General features: G+C 31.3%; 2 protein-coding genes across 4 annotated transcripts; one reads left to right on the forward strand and one right to left on the reverse strand.

The window, feature by feature from the left end:
- Positions 1-3,979: 3,979 nt before the first annotated feature.
- LOC100527262 (cornichon superfamily protein) lies at positions 3,980-7,974 on the reverse strand. 3 transcript variants are annotated; one of them, XM_006603621.4, is made up of 5 exons: positions 7,729-7,955; positions 7,384-7,565; positions 6,131-6,253; positions 4,394-4,479; positions 4,009-4,250 (listed from the first exon to the last, which is right to left on the reverse strand). In XM_006603621.4, exons 1-4 carry the CDS (start codon positions 7,804-7,806, stop codon positions 4,434-4,436), a joined length of 429 nt encoding a protein of 142 aa, XP_006603684.1. In that variant the 5' UTR covers positions 7,807-7,955; the 3' UTR covers positions 4,009-4,250; positions 4,394-4,433. The 3 variants fall into 3 exon arrangements, with proteins under 3 accessions (NP_001237196.2, XP_006603684.1, XP_014626813.1); XM_014771327.3 differs by having other exon boundaries at positions 4,391-4,479; NM_001250267.2 differs by having other exon boundaries at positions 3,980-4,479; positions 7,729-7,974.
- Positions 7,975-10,262: 2,288 nt separating this feature from the next.
- Positions 10,263-14,290, forward strand: LOC100796011 (receptor protein kinase-like protein ZAR1). The gene is made up of 2 exons (XM_003554141.5): positions 10,263-12,074; positions 13,447-14,290. The coding sequence occupies exons 1-2, from the start codon at positions 10,757-10,759 to the stop codon at positions 14,082-14,084; spliced, it is 1,956 nt and encodes a 651-aa protein (XP_003554189.2). The 5' UTR covers positions 10,263-10,756; the 3' UTR covers positions 14,085-14,290.
- The last annotated feature ends 9,123 nt before the right edge of the window (positions 14,291-23,413 follow it).

Raw genomic sequence — 23,413 nt, forward strand, 5'->3', positions numbered from 1 at the left:
TATATCCTGAACGCGGAGTTTTATCAACAAGGGCTTTTCTCCAATGTCGGGTTCAGATTGTCGTTTCTTTCTTTGCTACTTTCATGATGTGAACCATTAATATGTGCTACAGGGAGGGACCAACTCACTCTAGCTCTTCCTTGCAGAGTTGTAGCCAAACAGAGTTGAAAATGAGCAGAATAAACAATAAAGAGAGGTGAAGCCTACACTCTTATATTATACTTTAATTAAAAACTTAATTTCATTTTAATTTATTTTCATTCCATTTCATTTCACTCTCCTAATAACTTTGTAAGTTTCAAGTTTTCGACCTCCTTTTTTAGCTTAGGTGATTATATATATAATATAAAGGTTGGCCTGTCTAAGTTTGCTTCTACAAGAGTAATATATTAAATTATATTATATGTACTGATTAATTTATTTACTAATATAATAAAAAAGTAAATTTAATTCTTAGATTTTATAATAGTAAATTAATTTAGTCATTAAAATTAACATCATTATGTTAAGACTTATACTACTCAAATCTTACATCAAATGAATAAATTCTTATTTTAGTAATGGAGATTGTCCGTATTTATTAGATAAGTCTCTTTTATAGAATCTTCACGGAATAATTTATGGGAGTTACATAATTTATTGTTTATATAGTTCCCATTATGATAAATTATTTTTAAAAGCTTTATCTAACTTAAGAAATCATATCTTTTAATGGATCTCCCAAGATACATCTATAACTTTATTTATTCAAACAATTATCCCATATATGCAATTACCGTATCAACTAGCTCAATCAAGGAGTTTAGTTGGATTGGTTAAAGATAATAGGTGAATTATTATAAAGTCCTGATAGTGTCTTTATTTTTTACCGGCTCCAATTGTGAAATCCAATTCAATGTTGTTGATTATTAAACCAAGTTTAAGTAAACCTTTAGTTTGATATGCCTTTATAAATTTTCACATATGCCTTTATAAATTTTCACTTTACTCTTTGACTTATAAAACATTATTTATTTTTAACTTGTTTTTTTTAATCGAATAACATTCATTTTAGTTCCTTACATGAGTAAAAAAACATATATATATATATATATATATATATATATATATATATAATAATTAAAATGAATGACATTTTATAAAATTAAGGATTAAAATATAAAAAATGTGAACTCTAAAAGCAGCATTAGAGTACGTATACTTATAATATGATCAAGTGAGTATACTCATATTTGACTCCTCTAAAATGAACAAAGAAAAAATAGCATAAGTTATCAATCAAAAGGAATCAATGGTTGATATTTCAACACTTTATAATTTGTTATGCATGCATATGTAATATATTAATCGTTAATTTTCTTATTAATGACTGATATTAATTACTTATTCAAAGTGAATAACTTTAAGAGAATCAAATTTGGTTTAATCTTAAGACAAATGAGAATTAAGGATATGTTTGAGTTGGCGTTTAATTTTGTTCAATGTCAATCCTTTATTAGAAGTTCATTCACATTCAACATACATTGGAACGTGAAATTCAACTAAAACAAACATACACTAAGAAGTAACCAGGTAAAGTAAGACAAACATGAAACACCAAATTCCACCGATGACATGATTTTTTTGGCTGAAGATTCATTCTTAGCTGCTTCTCATTTGTCTGGACCATAGAGCAACAGAATATTGTTCCTTAGTTTTGGAGCACTAAAACTAAAACTTAAGAATCTCTCAAATCCACATTTCCTTTTGGATTTTTTTTTTTGCAAATCCAAACGGAAGCTTCAATTATGGGCTCAAATTCGGTGAATTTACCTTAAAGCCCTTGATGGCGAAGGGCCCACATAAAAAAAAAGGCAGACACGAAAATGACCCAACATTTTGCATAACGTCACGGACCAAATGTGTAGGGTCAACACATCTAGTGGTTATAAACTTCCTTAGGAAGGATCAATTGGACATTGGGGAGAAAAGGGTGGAGTAGGGAAAACGGGGCATTCATGAATCAGTTCAAAATGGACCCAATGCATCATCAATTCAATGTTATTAGCGTCTTTTAGATGAGAGCATAAAGGAAAAAAGTTGTGGAAAGAAAGTCACACTGTTTTGAAGCTGCTAACAGCATGTCGGGTCTCCCAAGATGCTTATTGCCTTCAATCATTTTCAAGGATCACTCAACCTACTCAGCCACATCCCCTATCTATCTATCTATCTATCTATCTATCTTTTCATCCTAAGGCCAAAATGTATCTTTCAATTAATACCCTTTGTATCTTTGCCCTTGGAGAATCTTCCCATAATTAATACTATGATAGACACTTGATATGAAAAGTATTAGGTGAAAATGCTTCTCAAAGATGAATTTTAGACATTTTTTCTTTTTCAGCTCAAGGAATTTCAATGATGAACCTTTTAAAAATCTATTATTCAGTAAAAAAAAAATTATCTTTATGGACGTACAATCTAGTTTTCTCAACAAACTAGTACAAATAAAATGGAGTATATATGTGGCTTCATATTTATCACGGTTTGGTAATAGAGCATAATAAAGCTTAGGTTGTTGCTTCCTGCACCTCCAAGTTGCTTCCTACACCCAGATCAGAATGTTTTAATCTTCTGGATTGGTCATTCTAGAAGCCAGAAAATGGAGGGTATTCCAGAATGTAATTTTACATTCGGCATTGACCATTCAGGAAGCCAAAAAGGAGATGCAGGAAGCAACAGCCGAAAATTACTATACTACTATCTTTCTGTAATGAGTATGATGCTCATGTAACCCAGCCTAACTCACATACGTTTTGGGCTCAGACGTAGTAAGTTTGGCAATTGCTTTGTGCGCCACGTAAATTGTCGGTACACTCAACACAAGATGAGCAATTCCAATATTACCCTTCCATAAAGCTGATACGAATTATAAATTCGTAAGAAAGATATGAATTCGTAACTCATCTACGGATTTGTAATCCATAAGTATGAATTACAATTTTTTTTTTTTAAATATTTTACAAGTTAATGACCCATGCAAGATTTAAACTTGTGACTTGCAGGTTATTAATACAACACTCTAATCAACTAAACTAATAGACAAATTATGTTATTAAATAATTAATGTTGCCATATATGACACTAAAATTTGTAATGTATATTTAATGCACATGTAAATTTACATAATAAATTTTGAGACAGTTAATTTTGATCTAATAATTAATTTTTTTACATATATAAATTTTTATGGTTTCATAAAAATTTATATATATAAACAAATTAATTATTAGATCAAAATTAATTGTCAAAAAATTTATTATGTAAATTTATATGTGCATTAAATATACATTACAAATTTTAGTGTTATATATAGTGATATTAATGATTTTATAACATAATTAACTTATTAGCTCAGTTGGTTAGAGTGTTGTGCTAATAAAATTTATGAATTACTTAAACTTATAGATTACGAATTCATTAACAGGTTACGAATTCATATATCTCTTATGGATTACAAATCCGTAATGGACTTACAGATTCGTAATTCATATCATCTTTACGGAAGGGCAAAATTGGAATTGCCCATCTTGTGCTGGGTGTACCAGCAATTTCCTGGTGCACATAGCAATTGCCAGCAAGTTTATGTGATGTCCAAAAATACCAGCGTTGGGCTCATGTTGACTTAAAATTATACTGTTTTCAGCACTGAACATGATGAAAAATATCTTTATCACATTTATCATTATATTAAAAATTATACTGTTTAATTTCATTATAACATGTTGTGATTGAGTCGCTCACACAACCAACACAATATTGAGTGCAAAAAACATTAAAAGGTCATGCGAGCATATATCTCAAGGACACAAATTTCTTTAGAAACAACCTGGTCATAAGTTGAAATTCAATATGAATCTCCTCACACTAATTCTAGACCTCCTTGTAATTAAAATAACTAAGATGCATTTTCCACAGAAATGGAAGAAAAATTAGTCTTTCACGCAAAAAATAAAAACGAGCACGGTGGACTTGAAAGCCTCGTAATAGTATTACAATTACAATAGTTCATGCTAAATTTACACAAGGTGTTGCTACTTTATAACAAGTTGTAGCATTCTTATGACACCCAAATAATATGCAATCTTCAAATCACCCGTTGCCATTGCCAAATATAATCTTTCAATTCTATGATAATTAGTTACCATAAAAATTCAGTTGGCAAGCTATTTCTAGGGATCATGCTTAACCGGAGTCAAACAATGGTATACCTGAGTTGGCAATATTCATTCAAATTAGTGACAGATTTTTGTTTCCTCCTAGAGGCTACAGCTGTGATTTTTTAGTTCTAAATGTTATGCTATAGAACTCAATCACACCCTCAAAAAAAGAGAAAATGAAAAAGACGCACCACCTTACACCATAAGTAGTGGGTATTGAAAGTTTTGTCCACTTCATTCATCTTCAGAATCTAAATAGTAGACAAGCATCAATACAAGCCTGCAAATGCAAAGTTGGTAGAGAAGTTGACCTTCAGGTTCCTTGAGGAAATGATAAATAACAAGAAAAGTTGAGGGTGTGTTTGAGAGTAAAGTTTTGGAGGAGCATAGAAGAGTGGATACATTTTTTAAAAATAAAAGAAATAAATAGTAATAGATTAACATAAATTTAATGTGTTAATCACTTGTTTATTTTATAAACATTATATGTTTTTTAATAAAATAAAATATTTGTCCTTCTCCTTCCCCTCCAAGACCCAACTCCAAATATATAGATAACTGTAGAGTATTTCACATGTGAGCAAAACATCCATCTTATTTTCTGGTGATAAGATAAAAGGAAAGAACACTGATCAAATTTGAAAAAGCAAGTGAAGGCTAGGTGCTTTCCTTTGCAATCCATACAGTCTGGAATGGTTATAATAGAGAGATATATTACTGTTCACCTTCACCAATCTAACACCCCTCACTTAACCTTCCTAAAAGGATTCTTTGCTCACAAACAAATTAATATGGCAGCAAAGATCTTTGAGTTCCAGTCAGCTAATGGTATATGAAGCACATACTTGGATATAGTAAAAACTCCTACTTTTTGTGTTTAGTTAATCCTAAAATTTAGGTCCAGAAGTGTAATGCACTAGCAAACAAAGTGAAAATATTGGCAGTTTAACACACTTGTAGTATAGCCAAAAATATGCTGTCAACATTCAACACCATATAATACAGATTTGTCATATTTCTAGAATCCTAAGAAAGAAAATTCAATGTTCTCATATGATAACCTAAATAAATGCATGTGTTTAAAGACCCAAACAGGAGTTCCCAATTGTGTTAGATGCAATCCATTGCAGCCTCCAAGGTGTCATTGCAGTCAGTGTCTTGACTAGCTACAATCATAAGACACTACTATTGGAATGAATTGGAAGGAATATCAGGAACCTGTTCAACTATCCATCCTCATAAAAAATCAACCAAAAGTAGCAACTCTGCCTTGTGATGACAAGCATGGAAGTTATTTTGTTTAAGGAGGTTGACACAAGGTACAAAATTTGTGAATTCACATAAGGCCATAATATAGGCTTAATTAACCTTCAAGGAAAATTTAGTACACCTTATTTGCCCCAGTAATGTATCTATGTAGAAGGTTTTAATGGCCACTAGACACATGGCTAATTACATGTGTCTTGACTAAAGTATGAATCTGATAATTACTGGTTTGGTGATCAGATAATGAATGAATGAAAAGATACGAGTACAGTGATGAAATCTTCCTTAGCATTGGATGAGTGACAAACCCAGGTTGTGAAGAGAAATAATGAATACAAGTAGTTGCTGTAAGGATTTTGAAAGCTGAGAACTTTACCTCCAAAACCCGACCACAACTAAAAAAAGTACCTCCAATCTTCTGTCATTATCTAAACCTATCCACTCATCAATAACAGAATACCTGAAATCTTCTCTCATTAACAATAACTAACTCTATCCCCCTCAGCTAACAGTAACAAAAACCAGCCCATTGGGCCTGCCTAACACAATCCTAATGCTTCGCATTAATTAGAAAAATAAATAGACATAAAATTAAGCAGCAAGAATGTAAAATCCAAAACACAGGAGATAAGCATATGTTATTTTAAGGGCATCAAAAAACTAACCTGAAGATAGATATAAAGATGATTGTTAAGTAATAAGCAATTTTGGCTATCCGAAATTTCTTCTCAGCATTAAGTAACCTAAACACTTCAGTAACATCAATGAGATGCTTCCGTTTCATGTACCTGAATCATTGAAATGGAACAATAATGAATTGAAAAGAGAACATACAAAGCTAAGCCTTATATGGGAGTACAGAACAAAGTATGTGCATAATGGTTCATTTAATTAACTCTATTTCTTGTCAATGTAATTTACTTTTGATATTTATGTGGACCAGATATATATTCACAGTAATTGTAAATTCACAATATAAGTCAGAAAATTTCAAACATAAAACTTGTTACCATGAGTTCATTTTATTGGCACAACCAAATAGCAGGATACAACAAATAAAAACTTCAAGAACACAAACTAGTAATGCCTGTTAATTGAACAATAACCCTCAATATAAACAGAAAGTTTACAGAATTCCAGCTAATTTCTCTGCATGAATAATCCTAAAGTTAAAAAAAGTAGAAAAAAGAAAAATATAACCCGAGTCAATGCAGTTTCAATCATAAATTTATAATACCCAGATGGCAACAAAGAGTGGATAAACCAATAAGTTAAAGCTGCTGGCCAGGGCAATCAAAAACCACTATTCATGTATCATTCCACTCTCAATTACGAGGCTGAAATAAAATTGATAGTGAACAGCATGAATAGCTGCTACGTTTTAAAAATTTTGCAATGTCTTCAATATCAATTGTATAACAATATTGGAAAATGAAGTTGAGTTGACCCATATTCTCAAATGAAAAATTGTTGCAGATAACTTTCTATAAACCATGACCTATGAAAGATAATCAAATGAAGAGTACTTCTTTAGTGACACAGAATTTCTTTGAATCAATTACTTATTATTTAAGTGAATGCATCTAAGCTCCAAGCCTCCAACTGTTATTATCCTTTCCTTAGTTCTTCACTCCCTTTATGCCCTAAAATAAAGTAGATCCAGGCTTGTAATTTATCCAAGGAAGAAAAGAAAAAGACAAAAGCCTAATCCAAAATACTAGTCCAATAGGTGGGAGAGCCTCAGGGCAACAATCACATCAAGCTTAGACTACCCCCAAAAAAAAAAATCAACTTTAGCAACTTTATAAGGCAGGGGAAGCAGAATTTGCAAAAGGGAAAAAAATCATGTAATGCATTTCATAAAATTTGAGGGGTACATGCACATTGGTGACTTTTTTGTTGTAAAATTTGTACTTACAGCATCACATGATAGCATGTAACAGGAACCGTAATCAAAAACATGATCCAATGACCAGTTAAAAGGCAGAAAGCGCACAACAATCCCTGCCCAATAAACTCAGGAACGATAAAGTAGTTAATCCGAGATGCAGCATCATAGGGGTTGATAAAGTCAGCTTCCAAGTCAGACAACATCAAAACCTTCGATCCAATAAAAAAAGCAAAAATTTTTAGATTCATCGAAGCTAAAAATAGTCAACATGAACGTGAATCATCTCTTACTATTCAATCACATTGAAACAAAATAACGAGCTTTGGCGAAGAAAAAATGCTTGAAATGGCAAGAGAAAGAAACGCCAAATACCTGGTAGAACGTTGAGGCTAAAAAAGCAAAGTTGAGAGGCAAACAAAGCACAAACCAAAAGAACAAATCCAAACCCATTGTTGATTTGCAAAGAAGAAGAGATAGATAGGTAGAGTATATTGATTGGAGGAAGGTGGTATAACCTCAACAAACTGAAACAGTTGACAATGTTTGAGTTGTTGCCTTGTTGGAACACTGCACACGGACAAGGTGGTGAAGCCTCGACACGACAGCTGTACAATCCCTGTTTGGTTTAGGAATTAGAATATTTTCAACAATAATTTTAAATCTTCCAACAACTTTTTCCAATTAATTAATTAATCCTATGATTTTTATTTTAAGAATAAACATATGTTTTTTTACTATTTTTAAATAATTAAAGCAGTTAGTATATGTGTGAAAATATAGAATTATCAGGAAAATTTTGTGAAACATTAGGGGCTGTTTTATTTTAAGTTTAACTATATTAATTACTACCAATTCATGAGGCTGAAAAGGTAGGCTGATCCACACATTATTCCAAAATATTATGAACAACAATGGTCGGTGAGGCATTTAAATTAAATAATCGTCAATAACCATTCCACATAGATTCTGGAAACAAACTAATCAATATTTATTTCTGAACATAAGTTAAACAAAACCAAAACCAAAACCTCGGATCAGCCATCACACGATAATTTTCATTTTACCCTTCATCTCTTAAATCTATCGGAGTAAACCTTGAGCTATCGTGATTAGCGAAATTCCCTACAATTGTAAGAGAACAATTTTAAATAATTAAAAAATTACCAATGAACAATTGTTTGGCATTTCATTTTACACAAGGCGAATCCAATTCCATTCTCTGTTAATTTTTATTGAGGTATGTACTTTTAAGTTTTTCAGTCATTAACTAAAAATATTTTTTCCAAATTTAGGTACAATGTAGACCCGATGTCTTGGCTGTGGTGCATCTGCTGGTTGCATTTTTTATTTACTTGTTGATATGTAATGTAAGCTCTTAACCCTCACCCCACATGCTAAGGCTCAGAAATTGAGACTATGTAATGTAAGCTCTGAACCCGTGGGAGTACTAGTATATATGAGTCATGTATTAAATCATGTATTAAATCTACATAGAGGAATAAAATTTGCACTGAATAAAAATAAAAGTTGTTTAATGGTAAGGGAACTGGAAACTAATCTATGTTGAATGGATGAGTTAAAATATTGTAATTATTGAATGGTTAATGGCTTTTTTTTTTCAATCTATTATAATATTAACTTATTAAAAAAGTGTTTCTTTCTATTGCTGTTAACAACCTTTTTTTTCTTCCATTGTTCCATATTCTTTTCCCCCAGACATTCGTGAATCAGCCGGGGTGGAATTACTTCAACTTAACCAAAGATTTTAAATTCAAGTTTTGGATAAATAATTCAATTAAATACTTAAAAAAATTATTATTTATAATGATTTTATCCAATTTAAACTGAATTATCTAATGACAATAAACAAACTAATATAGAAAAACATTTTTCACAAACATTCGGGGCTAATTTATATATACAAACAAAAAATACTGCCTCCTTCTTTAATTATAAAACATAATTGACTGATTTATATTTATTAAAAAATTTAATTAGCTTAGTTATAAACATTAAATTTATAATACTTTTAGCTTACAAAAGAACAGTAAGGATGAATTCAATGTATTATTATTAATTAAATAATGGACTTTAGGATCAGTTTCATTTAAAAAATAACTTATTATATCAATTTCTTGAAAGAATATTTATAAAAAAAAAACAATTTATATTCAAACATGTGCTCAGTAGTAGCAGCCTGAGCACGCAGATTTTGGTTTTAGCTTAATTAAAATTAAACTCATTTGGAGGACGTAAAGTAAATTCAGAAAATTAAACTCATTTTGAATCCCGTAAATGGATTTGCTGGATCTAGACAGGTAGCATAAGGCCATTTTGGTGGCAACTGCAAAGTGAAAGGAGAGACTCACAGGCGTGGTGTCCTTGTTAAATGATTTTCTGACACCTTATAAAACTATAAACTGATAACTGATGAGTGATTTTTCTGACACCAGAAAAAACCAAAAAATATGACAAATTACCAACAGACTACACTCTATGCATTCACAGCAGGAAGTCATTACTATAACGATACAATACAAAATATTTATAATAATTTAAAGGTTTCAGTCTAAACAACCTCCATATTATTAGCTATTGTTTATAAGAAAGTAATTTCGTTTAATATCATTTTTATTTTTAATTATTATAATATTTTATTTTATTTTTCAACAACAGGTATATCTTTTAAAATAAATTATACTTAATTACATATATAGGTAATTTTCAAGTTCAGACCTAAAGTATCTTTTTTACATCGGTAATTAGAATGTAAATAAGAGATAAACTACTGATATTACCCAAATACAATTTGAGAATTTTTCTAGAATAAGTTTGGTGTAAAATGGAATGAAAGTAATGAAAATTAAGAAAAAAAATATTTGAATTACAGTAAAATAGTGTAATATATACTAATAAAGACGAGGGATTCAGATCATATTTTTAAAAAAATTCTCTACAATGCAATCAAATCAAGATTTAAGGGAAATTCAAGCACAGTAGCACACACTTAATTTTCATATCAAAATATAATGTTATTCACCCATGATGACAGACCAAATGTTCATGTTTTTTTTTTTTGGATGATCTGAATGTGAAATGGGAATCCAAGTTGACTGAAGCCAGTGGAAGACATAAAAGACCGAACACGAATTTTCCAATTTGAAAAGTATTTAATTACTCAGTTAAGAAGTAGTACTGTATTTGTTTATAGTGAGCGTTACAGTAGAAGCAGAGGGAAGCAAGGACGGTCAGAGAAATTCAAACAACAGAACACAGCCACATGACCTCGAGAAGTAAACCAATTTCAAAAACAACACCATTCTCCTTCTCCTTCTGTACTTGCCATTACCAACTTGCCTAAAAACAACAACTAATGCTTCAACTTCACTAACGTTGTATCATGTCAACAATGCCAATGCACCATCTTCTCATTTCCTTCCTTATCTTCTCTCTCACTCCTACTCCGACAACCTCCCTCAACTCCGACGGCCTCTCCCTGCTTGCCCTGAAAGCCGCCGTGGACTCCGACCCCACCGGAGTTCTTTCCTCCTGGTCGGAAACCGACGGCACCCCATGCCACTGGCCGGGAGTCTCCTGCTCCGGCGACAAAGTAAGCCAAGTTTCCCTCCCAAACAAGACCCTGAGCGGTTACATCCCCTCCGAGCTGGGCTTCTTAACCTCCCTCAAAAGACTAAGCCTTCCCCACAACAACTTCTCAAACGCGATTCCCCCTTCTCTCTTCAACGCCACGTCACTCATCGTTCTCGACCTCTCTCATAACTCTCTCTCCGGTTCCCTCCCTACAGAGCTTCGCTCCCTCAAGTTCCTCCGCCACGTGGACTTATCCGATAACTCCCTCAACGGTTCCCTCCCCGAAACCCTCTCCGATCTCACCTCCCTCGCCGGAACCCTCAATCTTTCCTTCAACCACTTCTCCGGCGGGATTCCGGCGTCCCTCGGTAACCTTCCGGTGTCCGTCAGCCTTGACCTCCGCAACAACAACCTCACTGGGAAAATCCCACAGAAAGGGTCCCTTTTGAACCAGGGTCCCACCGCGTTTTCTGGTAACCCTGGATTGTGCGGGTTCCCGTTGCAGAGCGCTTGCCCTGAAGCGCAAAAGCCTGGAATTTTCGCGAACCCTGAAGATGGGTTCCCTCAGAACCCTAATGCGCTTCACCCTGATGGGAATGATCAGAGAGTGAAGCAGCACGGTGGCGGGTCTGTTGCTGTTCTTGTTATCTCCGGGCTCTCCGTAGCGGTTGGGGCGGTTTCGCTTTCTTTGTGGGTTTTCCGGCGACGGTGGGGCGGCGAGGAAGGGAAATTGGGAGGGCCAAAGTTAGAAAATGAAGTGGATGGGGGAGAGGGGCAAGAGGGTAAATTTGTTGTTGTGGATGAAGGGTTTGAGTTGGAGTTGGAGGATTTGCTGAGGGCGTCTGCGTATGTTATTGGGAAGAGCAGGAGTGGGATTGTGTACAAGGTTGTCGGTGTCGGAAAAGGGTCCTCCTCCGCGGCAGGGGCGGCGAATGTGGTGGCTGTTCGAAGACTCAGCGAGGGTGATGCCACGTGGCGGTTCAAGGAATTTGAGTCCGAGGTTGAGGCCATTGCCAGGGTTCGTCACCCCAATGTTGTACCTTTGAGAGCTTATTACTTTGCGCATGATGAGAAGCTGCTTATCACTGATTTCATTCGCAATGGAAGCTTGCACACTGCCTTACATGGTATCAATTCTTTGTCTTTCTTTGTTCAATTAAATTGAATTAAATTTCCTTGCTTTATTCATTTGGGGTAGTTTACTAGTTTAATATTTCAATTAATTGTCACATGGGGCTTCTTGTTGCTCTTTAGATGGGACGAATTTGCTGTCTAGTGTAGTGGCACAAGGCCAATGCGGATGGTTTTTTGGTTTCGGGAAAGTGAAAACATGCAGCTTCTTATGTCTGTGCGACTTTGAATTGATGATGGGCACCATGATCGATTCAAATTCTAACTTTTACTTTTCAAGTGTCAATTATGTGATCTTGTGATCATTAGAGCATCGTGATAATTATACTGGGACATAGTATGCAGGAGTTGGTGGATGAAACATTTACCTGTTGCTACTTTCACTTTTTCTATCCTTTAAGTGGTGTTCCGTATTTGCACTACTTATTTTGGGGGCCATGGCCATTGTGTCCTTTTGTGTATCGTGCCTCTGCTCGACAACCAAAGTCCCTTTTTTGTGTCTTTTGTTTGTGATCACAAGAACTATAGCTTTATGCTGGTGAATGAATATTGGGTATCTGAAGTTATGAGCGATGCTGGCAACACACTTATGCATGACCCATTATTTAAGATGGGTCCTACTCCCTTTATTGAATCAAACATAAAAGAGTATGGTAGATTAGTACTGTGTCTTGCTAATTGCTTTAACCAGTGATAAAGGAGTAAATTGGAAAAAAGTATGGTACAATGTGTCCTGCTAATTGCCTACCATTTCTCTTAAAGATGACTTGTATTAACTTACAGTTGTTTTAGGATTTCTTGTGGCTGTTCAATCTAATTCAATCAAAATATCTTGCGTGATCCTTGTTTTGTTGCGATAGTGATAGCTGCAAAACTGACCCCATTTGGGTGATTGAAAATCCCATGGTCCCAATGCAATCATTGTCATACCTCAGTGATTTGCCACGGTAGGTTAAGTGCAGCTGATGAACGTTGTCTTTTAGTGATTCTGGCTGCATATCCACTGGATTTCTTTTTGCTTTGCTTTTAGTGTGGTGGTCCTCAAAGTATAAAGATTTATGTTCTGCTCTGATGTGTTGAGCATTCTAACAATGAAGTCACAATCTATCAAATTTGATGTTGAAACGAATGGTTATATTGTAACTCTATTACATATGTAGTGCTGTTGGGGCAAGTTCATTGGCATTGTTTGCTCTATCACATGTGAAACCTTGCACGATTATGGATGTACTGCTTCTCATTTTTTGCCTTCATACTGAATTTATCTAAAACTCTGCTATGCGTGGTTCTGACTTGACTTTCAGTTTCCACTTTGCTAGGACCGTTTTCAAGCATTTCTGCTCAATATTTGGTGTTTTATGGTTGCAGGTGGGCCTTCCAATTCATTGCCACCAATATCATGGGCAGCAAGGTTAAAAATAGCTCAAGAAGCAGCAAGGGGCTTGATGTATATACACGAGTTCAGTGGTCGAAAATATATCCATGGCAACATAAAGTCAACAAAAATATTGCTGGATGATGAGCTCCATCCATACGTGTCAGGTTTTGGACTTGCTCGGCTCGGTTTGGGCCCAACAAAGTCTACTACAATGGCACCAAAACGAAACAGCTTGAACCAGTCTTCTATAACAACTGCAATAAGTTCAAAGGTTGCAGCTTCCTCTAACCACTACTTGGCACCTGAGGTTCGCTTTACCGGTGGCAAGTTCACACAGAAATGTGATGTATATTCTTTTGGTATAGTGCTGTTAGAACTTTTGACAGGTAGGATGCCAGATTTTGGACCAGAAAATGATGATAAGGTACTAGAGAGTTTTGTAAGGAAAGCATTCAAGGAGGAGCAGCCATTGTCTGATATCATAGACCCAGCACTTATCCCTGAAGTTTATGCTAAGAAGCAAGTCATTGCTGCATTCCATATCGCTTTGAACTGCACTGAACTCGATCCAGAGTTGCGACCTAGAATGAAAACTGTGTCAGAAAGCCTTGATCACATCAAAATTTAGTGAAAAACAAGAGAAAGCCATGTAAAGTTTTGGCTCTTGTGCTTGACTCTTTTCTTTTTCCTATTTCGATGTCTTAGTGTAGTGGGGGTGATTTTGTAACTTAAGGGCTAGTAGATGTATCACTTTCTTCCATTTCTCAATGGAAATTGTTTCCTTTCATCTTCATCTGAAATCAAGGAACGGCCAAAATTGATAGGTGTGGTAAATATTTTCATTCTTTTTACATCCTGTTTACTTCAAAATGCAAAATCCTACAGCTCCTAGCATTGAAAACCATGCACAAGTTAACTTTGGTAATTTTAGTGCTTTGAAGTTCAAATCACACGCAGATAATAGAATTGAAAGTGTAGCGCCGTATCTTTTTACAAATCTTTCTGATTTTTATAAAGGAAATAAAGGAAGTATTAAATGAGAAAGTAAATAATCTAATGTTTTGAAAGTATAAAATGCATTTATTACTATCATACAAAGAAGTAGAAGAATTAGCATGAGAATGCAGTAGGAAGTGAGGACTCTTTGGATAATTTGGGATCAATCTTGCAAATTAGTGTATGTTTTGGTTTTACAGGGAAACATATTACTATAATTGATTTTTTATGGGAAACTTTGTTTTAATGAACATAGTCAACATATAAATCCTTGTTTGACTATATTCAATAAAATTAGTTTCTATTTTGAATTGAGATGTTTTAATTAAGTTTTACACCAAATTTGCTTTCAATGTAACATCTATACTTAAATCATTTTATTTCAAAATGAAATTTTGTTAACTCGTTGGTAAGTGTACATAAGTAGTAGAGTACTCAAAAGTTTGAGTGTCGAATTCAGAGATTTTATTTGTATTTAGATTGATGCAAACTCAATTTAGAAGCAAGAGATAAAGAAATAAAATAATAGATAAAGAAAGATAATAGATAAGATAAAGATTTAAAAGAAAAGATAAAAGATTTAAAGATAAAAATAGAAGATAGAAAAGATAAAAAATTTAAATTAAAAGATGACAAAGATAAAAAAAGATAAGACAAGAAAAGTAAAAGATAAGAAAAATAAAAGATTAAGATGAAATAAAAAAAAATTCAGAATGTGATAATGTTGTGATCTAGTATGTCTTATTTGACTAAGATGTATTATTTTAGATTTTTCTTTATCAATTTGTTAAAAAAAATTCTACGCACATCTATTACAATACTTGTCACTAATGTCTGAGGATGACAAACCTATCTTATCTATCTATCTCCCAAATTTCTTTGCAAAGACTCAATAGATAAAATGCATGAAATTCTAATTCTAAATGTTTACTTTGATGCATGAATTTATTAAGATACCCCTTCCTTTTAGTTCTATTAGAAATTATCCCCTGTCAAACAACTAATCCCTAAAAGAAAACGCATAGTCTCTCATAACCTTAAGGGGTCTTACACTTGAAAAGAAATTTAAAAATTGATGGGAAAGAAGAGATGAAAAAAGGAAAGAAAGATTTTCCTACTAGAGATATTCAAGACTTATGATGTATTCATTAGAGAGCTATGAGTCTCCTGGTGGTGTAGTATGGTGTCTTTTCTCCTTGACTTAATTCCCTTTTTATAGCGATGGGAGTGAACTTGGATTTGACTCCTTTTTTGCTGGAGTGGACTTTGGTCTGATTCCAAAAAATCTTCCTTATTTATATTTTTCATATTTTCTAGATTTTTTTGCTTTTATTCCCTCCTTTTCATATCTGCAAACCATAAATGAAAAAATATTAATTTCTAATATTTAAGTAAAAAATATCTGTTAAATAAATATTTTTAATATATTTTTATTATAAAAAATAACTCATATTTAACCGTTATCAAATTGTTTTCGACAGATTTCAAAATAAATTTTAACTAAAGCGAATTTTGCAAATGGTGATACAAATTCTCGCTACGTCATGTGTTGTTCAATGGCTAAAACCTAATAACTAGGCCTCAAAAAGCATGTATTGAGAACTTTTTAGTGGTAGATGAACTTCAATATGAATGTGAAGCACTGAATCATGGTTAGAAATTCGTTAGAGATAGCGATTCTAGTAAAATTAGAACAATGACGCATTTTTCATGCTACCCAACTTAAGAAACACACAAAGATAATCAAATCAATAAAGGTATAAATAAACCTAATAAGGTTTGAGATAATCTCTCTCAAACTTTACCCTCTATTTATATTCTATATATATTGACTTGAGGGCTGAAATTCTTTTAGGTTTATCATTAGGTTCAGCTCATACGAACTTGTGGAGATTCTATTTATGAGAACTGGTACCAAACAGAAAATTTTAGAATTATTCTTTAGTCAATGAGATAAAATATCAGCTAGCGACCCCTTTCATTTACGTCCTTGTTTGATTAGGATTTGGATAATTAATTCTCAGACTTTATAATAAAAAAATACATGTTTGCATGTAAATTTACGGATGAGATTAGTTCAAACACATTTTGATTAAATTAAACAGATCAAAATTAATTTAACTACTTTACAACAAAGGGTCTTTTCTAGATTAGTTGGTATTGCATGCAAAACACTGTCAGTGTATAGTACTGAATAAAAAGTAAGAATGCAGGCAAAAGCAAAGAACGAAAGTTGATTAATGACCTCTTCGTTGAAGACATGATGAGGTTGAGGATGCACCCCACCAAACTGACCACACTAACAATGGGATAAAAGGCAAGACTTGTAATTGTATGGTGGCATGGCTTGTCACTTCAAACTACAAAGTTAACCGGTCACTTCAGCTCTTAGTTTATTCTAGTTCTAGGATATATGCTCTCAAGTTTTATATAGTGGGATACATCATACATGCATAATGATTTTTTCTTTCTTTCTTTTTTTTTACCTGTTCTGCAAAATGAAGTTGAAATACGACAATTTTTTTACCTGAAAACTTTTTTGCATCATTTGGGCATACACTAATGCGCTTTTCCTTTGTTTTTTTTACATATAAAATATTGAAGTCTAGTTATATTTTCAATTGTACACGATTCTATTTTTTTAAAATGCAAAAACAAAGAGAATAGAAGCATTATTGTTTTAAAATAATTAATCATGTACAGAAAAATAAATAAATAATCATTACGTATAACATTTTATTGTAATTTATAAACTGTAACTCTGAAGATGTTAAATCAAACTTAAAGTACAATTAATTAGCATGAGCTGGTCCGAGTGAGACGCAGTTAAATCAATCTATTAAACATGCGATTTTAGTTTAACTTCAGAATTATTTTTACGACAATGTTTTTTCTATCCGAGTTTAACTTTAGAATTTGTGTACGAAAAACTCCTTTCAAAGAGAATTTTACTTTTGACACCAGACCATCACCTAAAAGTTAATATCTGAGAAACAAATCTCAGGCAAAATCAAGAAAAAGGTATAAATTAGCCCAACTGGGTTGAACAGTAAACCCATTAAAGAGATATATACCATGCCCACGAAATGATCGTGCAATAAAAATTGATGGGCCTACGATTGCATGCTACATAACCCACATGCGGCCCGTTTAACTTTTGGACTACTATCACTTTCGGCCTGTCATTTCTGTAATTTGTTTCAAGATTCATATTGGATATGTTATAATCTTTTATGAGATTTATATTTTAGAATTTTTTAATGAGCTTTCATGTTATAATTGTTGAAATTTACAAGAAGATAATCTTATAATAAATTGCTCGAAGCTCAAAGAAGATAATCGTATAATAAATGAGGTAAGAAAAATAATGATTTTTAATTTTAAAATGTATTTTAAATATATCTATTTATAAAAATAATTATATAGAGTAATTTTGTGTGTGTAAATAATAAAATTCATTCCCAAAAAGTGTGATATGGTGATAATTTAGTTCTTCAAAGATGATAAATACAAAGTTAATCCTAAGTATGACAAATTAATCCTATTCTTAAATTTGTAAGACTACTTTATTATTAAGTCATAATATTTAAGAATTAATTTAACAATAAATTATATTTTTTAGGATTAATTTAAAATTAAGTTACAAAATATAAAAATCAATATATAATTAAATTATTTAAAAACTAATTTATCATACTTTTATACATTAACAATCAAATTTAAATTTTTTATTTTTCAGACTCCAATTCATTCTGGCTTCTTGTTCTCATGGATTTGGCTATTTACTTTTTTATGTTAAAAAATAAAACCAAAATAGACATAAGGGAAGAAAAGGCATGGAAGCAAATGCTGCTCACGTGTCTTTGTTCCACTCCACAGAAACAGTACCTTTTGACATCACTTGAATTTTGGTAAGATTTGAATGCGTGCCACTGTTCTGTACCTCTTTTTTGTCTTTTCTGGCTTCCTTTTCTCTTTATCTTTATTATCACAGGAGGTACCACGGCAGAAAGAGACAACAGGAACACTGTTTCTATTTTCTAACATTACTCTAAATTATTTACAAAAACATCACAAGAACAACAGTTAAAAAGGGAAAAACAATAATACTAGTTTCCTTTATCTTTTTATTGAAGACAGATATATTTCATATCCTTTATGTGACTTTGGCGGCTTCTTAATTAAAAGATGATTTAATCGAGTTTTAAATTACAAAATCTAATGATCAAGTAAAAGAGAAATAATAATTAGTATAAAGCAATAAAGTAAGGATTAGATTCTATCCAAAGTTGTCTTTCTGGGTTCCAAATGCGAGAATTCACCTTATTGAAATTCTGTAGTATTTTTCTTTAGGAATCAAATGATCTAAAAAATTTCCTCATTCGGGAATCAGAGGCATATTTCCGTTATATACGATTTTTAGTACCCAGAGAATTTGTTCCATAATTGACTCCACATGATTGTTAATATTCATCTCTGACGGGACAGATAGAGATTGAAATTGGATCTATGCGTTATGCAATGTTCAGCTTTATTGTTGCCCAATAAAAGAAAAGGGAATGAAACAGAAAAGTGATGTTTCTCTTACACAATAAGGAAAATATCTTACAAATCATATTATATGTAATAAATTTTAATTTTCATTAAATAATTTCCCTTATTGGTTCGTATTTTCTTTCGTATAAAGCTATGTGTTTTTTTTATATCGTGATATATATTTTCCAAATTTTATATTGAATTAAATTAATATTTTTCTATGATTAGTTAAACAATTCAACACAACTTATAAATTTTCCAGTAAATGTTAAAATTAACTTCAATTAACATTTTGTATAATAATATATTTAGTAATTATGATTAAAATAAATAATACATTCACTAATAGTGTAAATGTTTTTATATTATTATTTAATTATAAATCATCATATATAATATATTTGTTGGTTTTAGAATAACTATATTAAAAATTAGATAAGTAACAGTTTTTAATTAGTTAATAATATATAAAAAGATTACGCTAACCATGCATGTCGATTAAAATTTTTAAAACTGTATTTTAAACCCATTATCTATATTTTAAATATCTATACACGCAACAAAAGATATTTACCAATATATGAGTAAAAAAATTGAAAGGAATATACGATTAAAATTGAAAATTGTTTCTGGAGATTGGTGTTTTTATACAGAAAATAAAAATGGTAAATAGTAGGGACTTCAATTTGATAAATAAGCTTGATGGCAGGTTTGGTAAAATAATTTTTTGAAAATAATTCATTTTTAAAAAAGTCAACCAATGATAAAAAAAAGATAATTATTTCTTTAAAATAAGTTGAATTAAACAAGTAATGAGTTTAGTGGTAAAATACTTTAAAAAAATTATGAAAAATTCCTAATTGAAGAAATATTTTTAATTTTAAATGAAAACTAATATTGTAGTTATAAAGTGTGAGAAATTGTAAGATATTTTTTTTTTCAAAAGATAAACGACGTCTAATAGGAAAAAAAAACATATAGCATGTCTAGTTTATAAGCTACTCCACCAAAGTACAATTATCTTTAAAAAAAAGTACAATCATATGACAACAATATTAATTGTTCTAGTCGAGTATACAAGAAGAAAGGAAAAACATGATTTTGGTGTCACCTTCTTTCTTAACGTTTTTTGGTTTTCTTTTTTAATGCAACCCTTTTTTTTAGCACGCTTATTGCAATTTGTTTAGCTTAATTGCAGCACACATGTTTTTGACTTGAAGTGAGCTTTTGATAAAGTTGTAAAAGTTGGTGTAAAACATGCAGCATCATAGAGATCTTCGTAAGATAATCATGGAGTCGTCTTTGAACCACAGGAAACGGCCGAAAATCAAAATATGACCATATCTATAATTGGACCATTGCATCAAATGCGTAGATGAACTTATATGAAATTAAATAAATTATTTCAAATTAATTAATATTTTTTATTTTTTCTTGAAACAAATACTTTTAATTTTACTTTATTACTCGTTTATTTTCATTTATCTCTCCTATTTTCATCCATCTATTAATCACTTTTTTCCCCATTCCTATTAAATTGGCCCCAATTTTAGGAGTGTTTGTAATCCTTTCCCGTCCATTAACCCGGCTCTTAAGGGACTTTTGACAGGTCTGAATTTAAGAATTTAAATTTGGTGTATTTTTTGGATGAGTTCAAATTATATTTTGGGTCGTTTCAACCCATCCTAATGTTATATTTAAAAAAAAAAACATTTTTGAAACATTTATATATTAATAACATAACATTTTTTTACAGCATTCATAATACAACTTATTAACTTAATAAATAATATTTTGTTTAAAATGATATAATATTTCTATTGATATCATTTATCTTAAAGTATATATTATAAAATAGATCTTAATGTAGCTGTATTTTTCTAGAATTTTAAATTTTAGCTATATATAATTTTAAAATTAATATATTATGTTGAATTGATATGAGTTTGACTCAAATATCCTAGAGTCTTGATCAGATCAAGTTTGAGTTCATAAAATTGATTCTAACAAAATTTCGGGCTTAGTAGGAACATAAGTTAACCTATCTCAACCAGTCCTTTGAATACCTGTACGCCTTTCACCTTTGATTAGTAGAGGAAAAAGTAAGTGTGCTTGAAGAAAGAAAACAAGAGAGGACAAAGATGAGAAATAAAAAAGTTGTGTGAGATTTCCTAATTTTATTTTATTATATTTTATTTATCTTAAATTAAACATTCTTTATTTTTATTCACCTTTTTTAACTTCTTCTTTTTTTATCAAATTAAATCTACTTGAAATATGAATTTACGACCCATCAGCTCGACACGTGATGGTTTTCAACCGTTTCCCATAACTCAATATATCATGCGGTCGACAAACCCAACACGTACTCGACACATGATGGACCTTAATCATTTTTTACAATCTCGTCGTGATACACGTAAAAAGACAATTGACCAACATAACTTCAAGTATGATACAACCTCTTAACGTCAGACATGTATGTATAGACCTAAAGAAAATAACTCCAAATACGTTGTCATTTAAGAGCATTACTGACTTATTTGTCGAAGTTCCTTTTATAAGTACATCTAACCGCTACAACACAGGAAATTGAAGATTCCTCTAAGCAAAGGAAAACTAGACACTTTAGTCCGAACTCACCGGAACTAAGTAAGAACAGAATCTCTTCTTCCCGTATTATTAAGTATTAATTAACTTAGAAAATAATATAGGGAATGGTACTTTTTGGATCTAACTTCTCTGTTATCTTTTTTTATACTATTCCTTTAAAATTATACAGTTTTAATAATTTTAAAAAATAAATATTATTATTAAATATTAATATAATTATCATACCGTGTTATTTTCATGAGACAACATAAAAACAGTATGAGAAGGAATAAAAAAAAAATCAAATTTGTACTTTTTGTGTAAGGCAGGTAACAGATATGAGATGACTGGGGGGTGGTAAAATTAAGTGACGTGACCGTAGTCTGGTGCGCACCGAATTATGTTCCGTGAACCGTGACACCATTGCCTCGTCGTTTTCATTTCTCCTTCCAGATTACGTTCACAGGCGCCGTCTTTCCATAAATAAAACTCCACACTATTACGCTATATTAGCCCCCAATATTCACAAACTAACCTTTCTCTTTATTAATTTATTGTTTTTTTCCTCTTTTACAACAAATTTGACTTTAGATAAAAGTTAAGAGTGATTTAATACATTTTATTTTAAAATATATTTAGAAATTGTTTTATTCGAAGAATACATTTATTAATAATTACTGTAAATGTTTTTATTATTTAATTTCTAAATATTAATACAAAATATTTTTTTTTTATCAATTTTCCGTATAAATTTTTTAACACAAACAGATGATTTTTTAAGAAAATTGAAAGACTTATTTACTTTGGAGAAAAAAGCTACCCACCAATGGTGTAAAAAGAAAAATTGCCATTAACAAACTTTTGATACCAACTTTAGTCAAAATTTAGGGAGGGTGATCCCTTCTTCTTCACCTATTAGAAATGGTTTAGTGGTAGGAGATTTGAGTAGTAGGGATTATATCTTGGATTCTAATATTATGTTTGTCATTGTACACACAAAATTCTTTCATTTTCAATTTTTTTAAGAATTGATACATGCAAAGTTTATTAATGATTTAATTTGTTTTAAAATTCATGATTTGATTATAGAAAATTAAAAGTTACAGAACACTTTATTATTACAATTATCCCAATAATTTCATACCACAATTTTTAAAGCTCTTATTGCATTAAGAAATCACAAAGTTTATTTCAAACAAAAACTAATATGATCACTACACTAGTTATATTCTTACAGATAAAGAGAAAATGAAGAATAATATTAAATAATAGAAAAATTAATAAAGAAGAAAAACAAAAAAATAATTAATAATAAAAAATACTATTTATAGTTTTTAAATCCTATACCACAATTTTAAATGATTTGATCCACTGGGATGTGAGACACTCGTAGTTTTTTATCCATGAAAAAAAAAACAATTTGATTCTTAGAAAGATGTAAAAAAAAAAAAACTGGTGGTTAAATGAAGTTAATATTAGGAACTTAAGAATGGTGGTTGCTTATTCATTCGCCATGCCTTGTTTATTCTTGCACTGGATATTAAATTAATGCACTCTCAAGTCTTTCATCCATTGATTCAATGAATTTCCCTGTGTTTCGTGTTTTAAGTAATAAAAAAGAAAGAGGGGTCGTTAAACGGCAAACCATTAGCGCTGTAGTATTTGTTCACGTACCCCTTCTTGTTTATTAAATGGATTTAATATTGAACAAGTGATGATATGCTTTTTATAATTTACCACTACGGAAATCACATTTTTAATTCTCCTATTAATCAGAAAAAAAGATTTTAATTAATTTAAAATTCAATCAAAAGATAAATAAAATTTAATCAA

The sequence above is a fragment of the Glycine max genome, chromosome 19, assembly GCF_000004515.6.
Source record: "Glycine max cultivar Williams 82 chromosome 19, Glycine_max_v4.0, whole genome shotgun sequence".
NCBI lineage: Eukaryota > Viridiplantae > Streptophyta > Magnoliopsida > Fabales > Fabaceae > Glycine > Glycine max.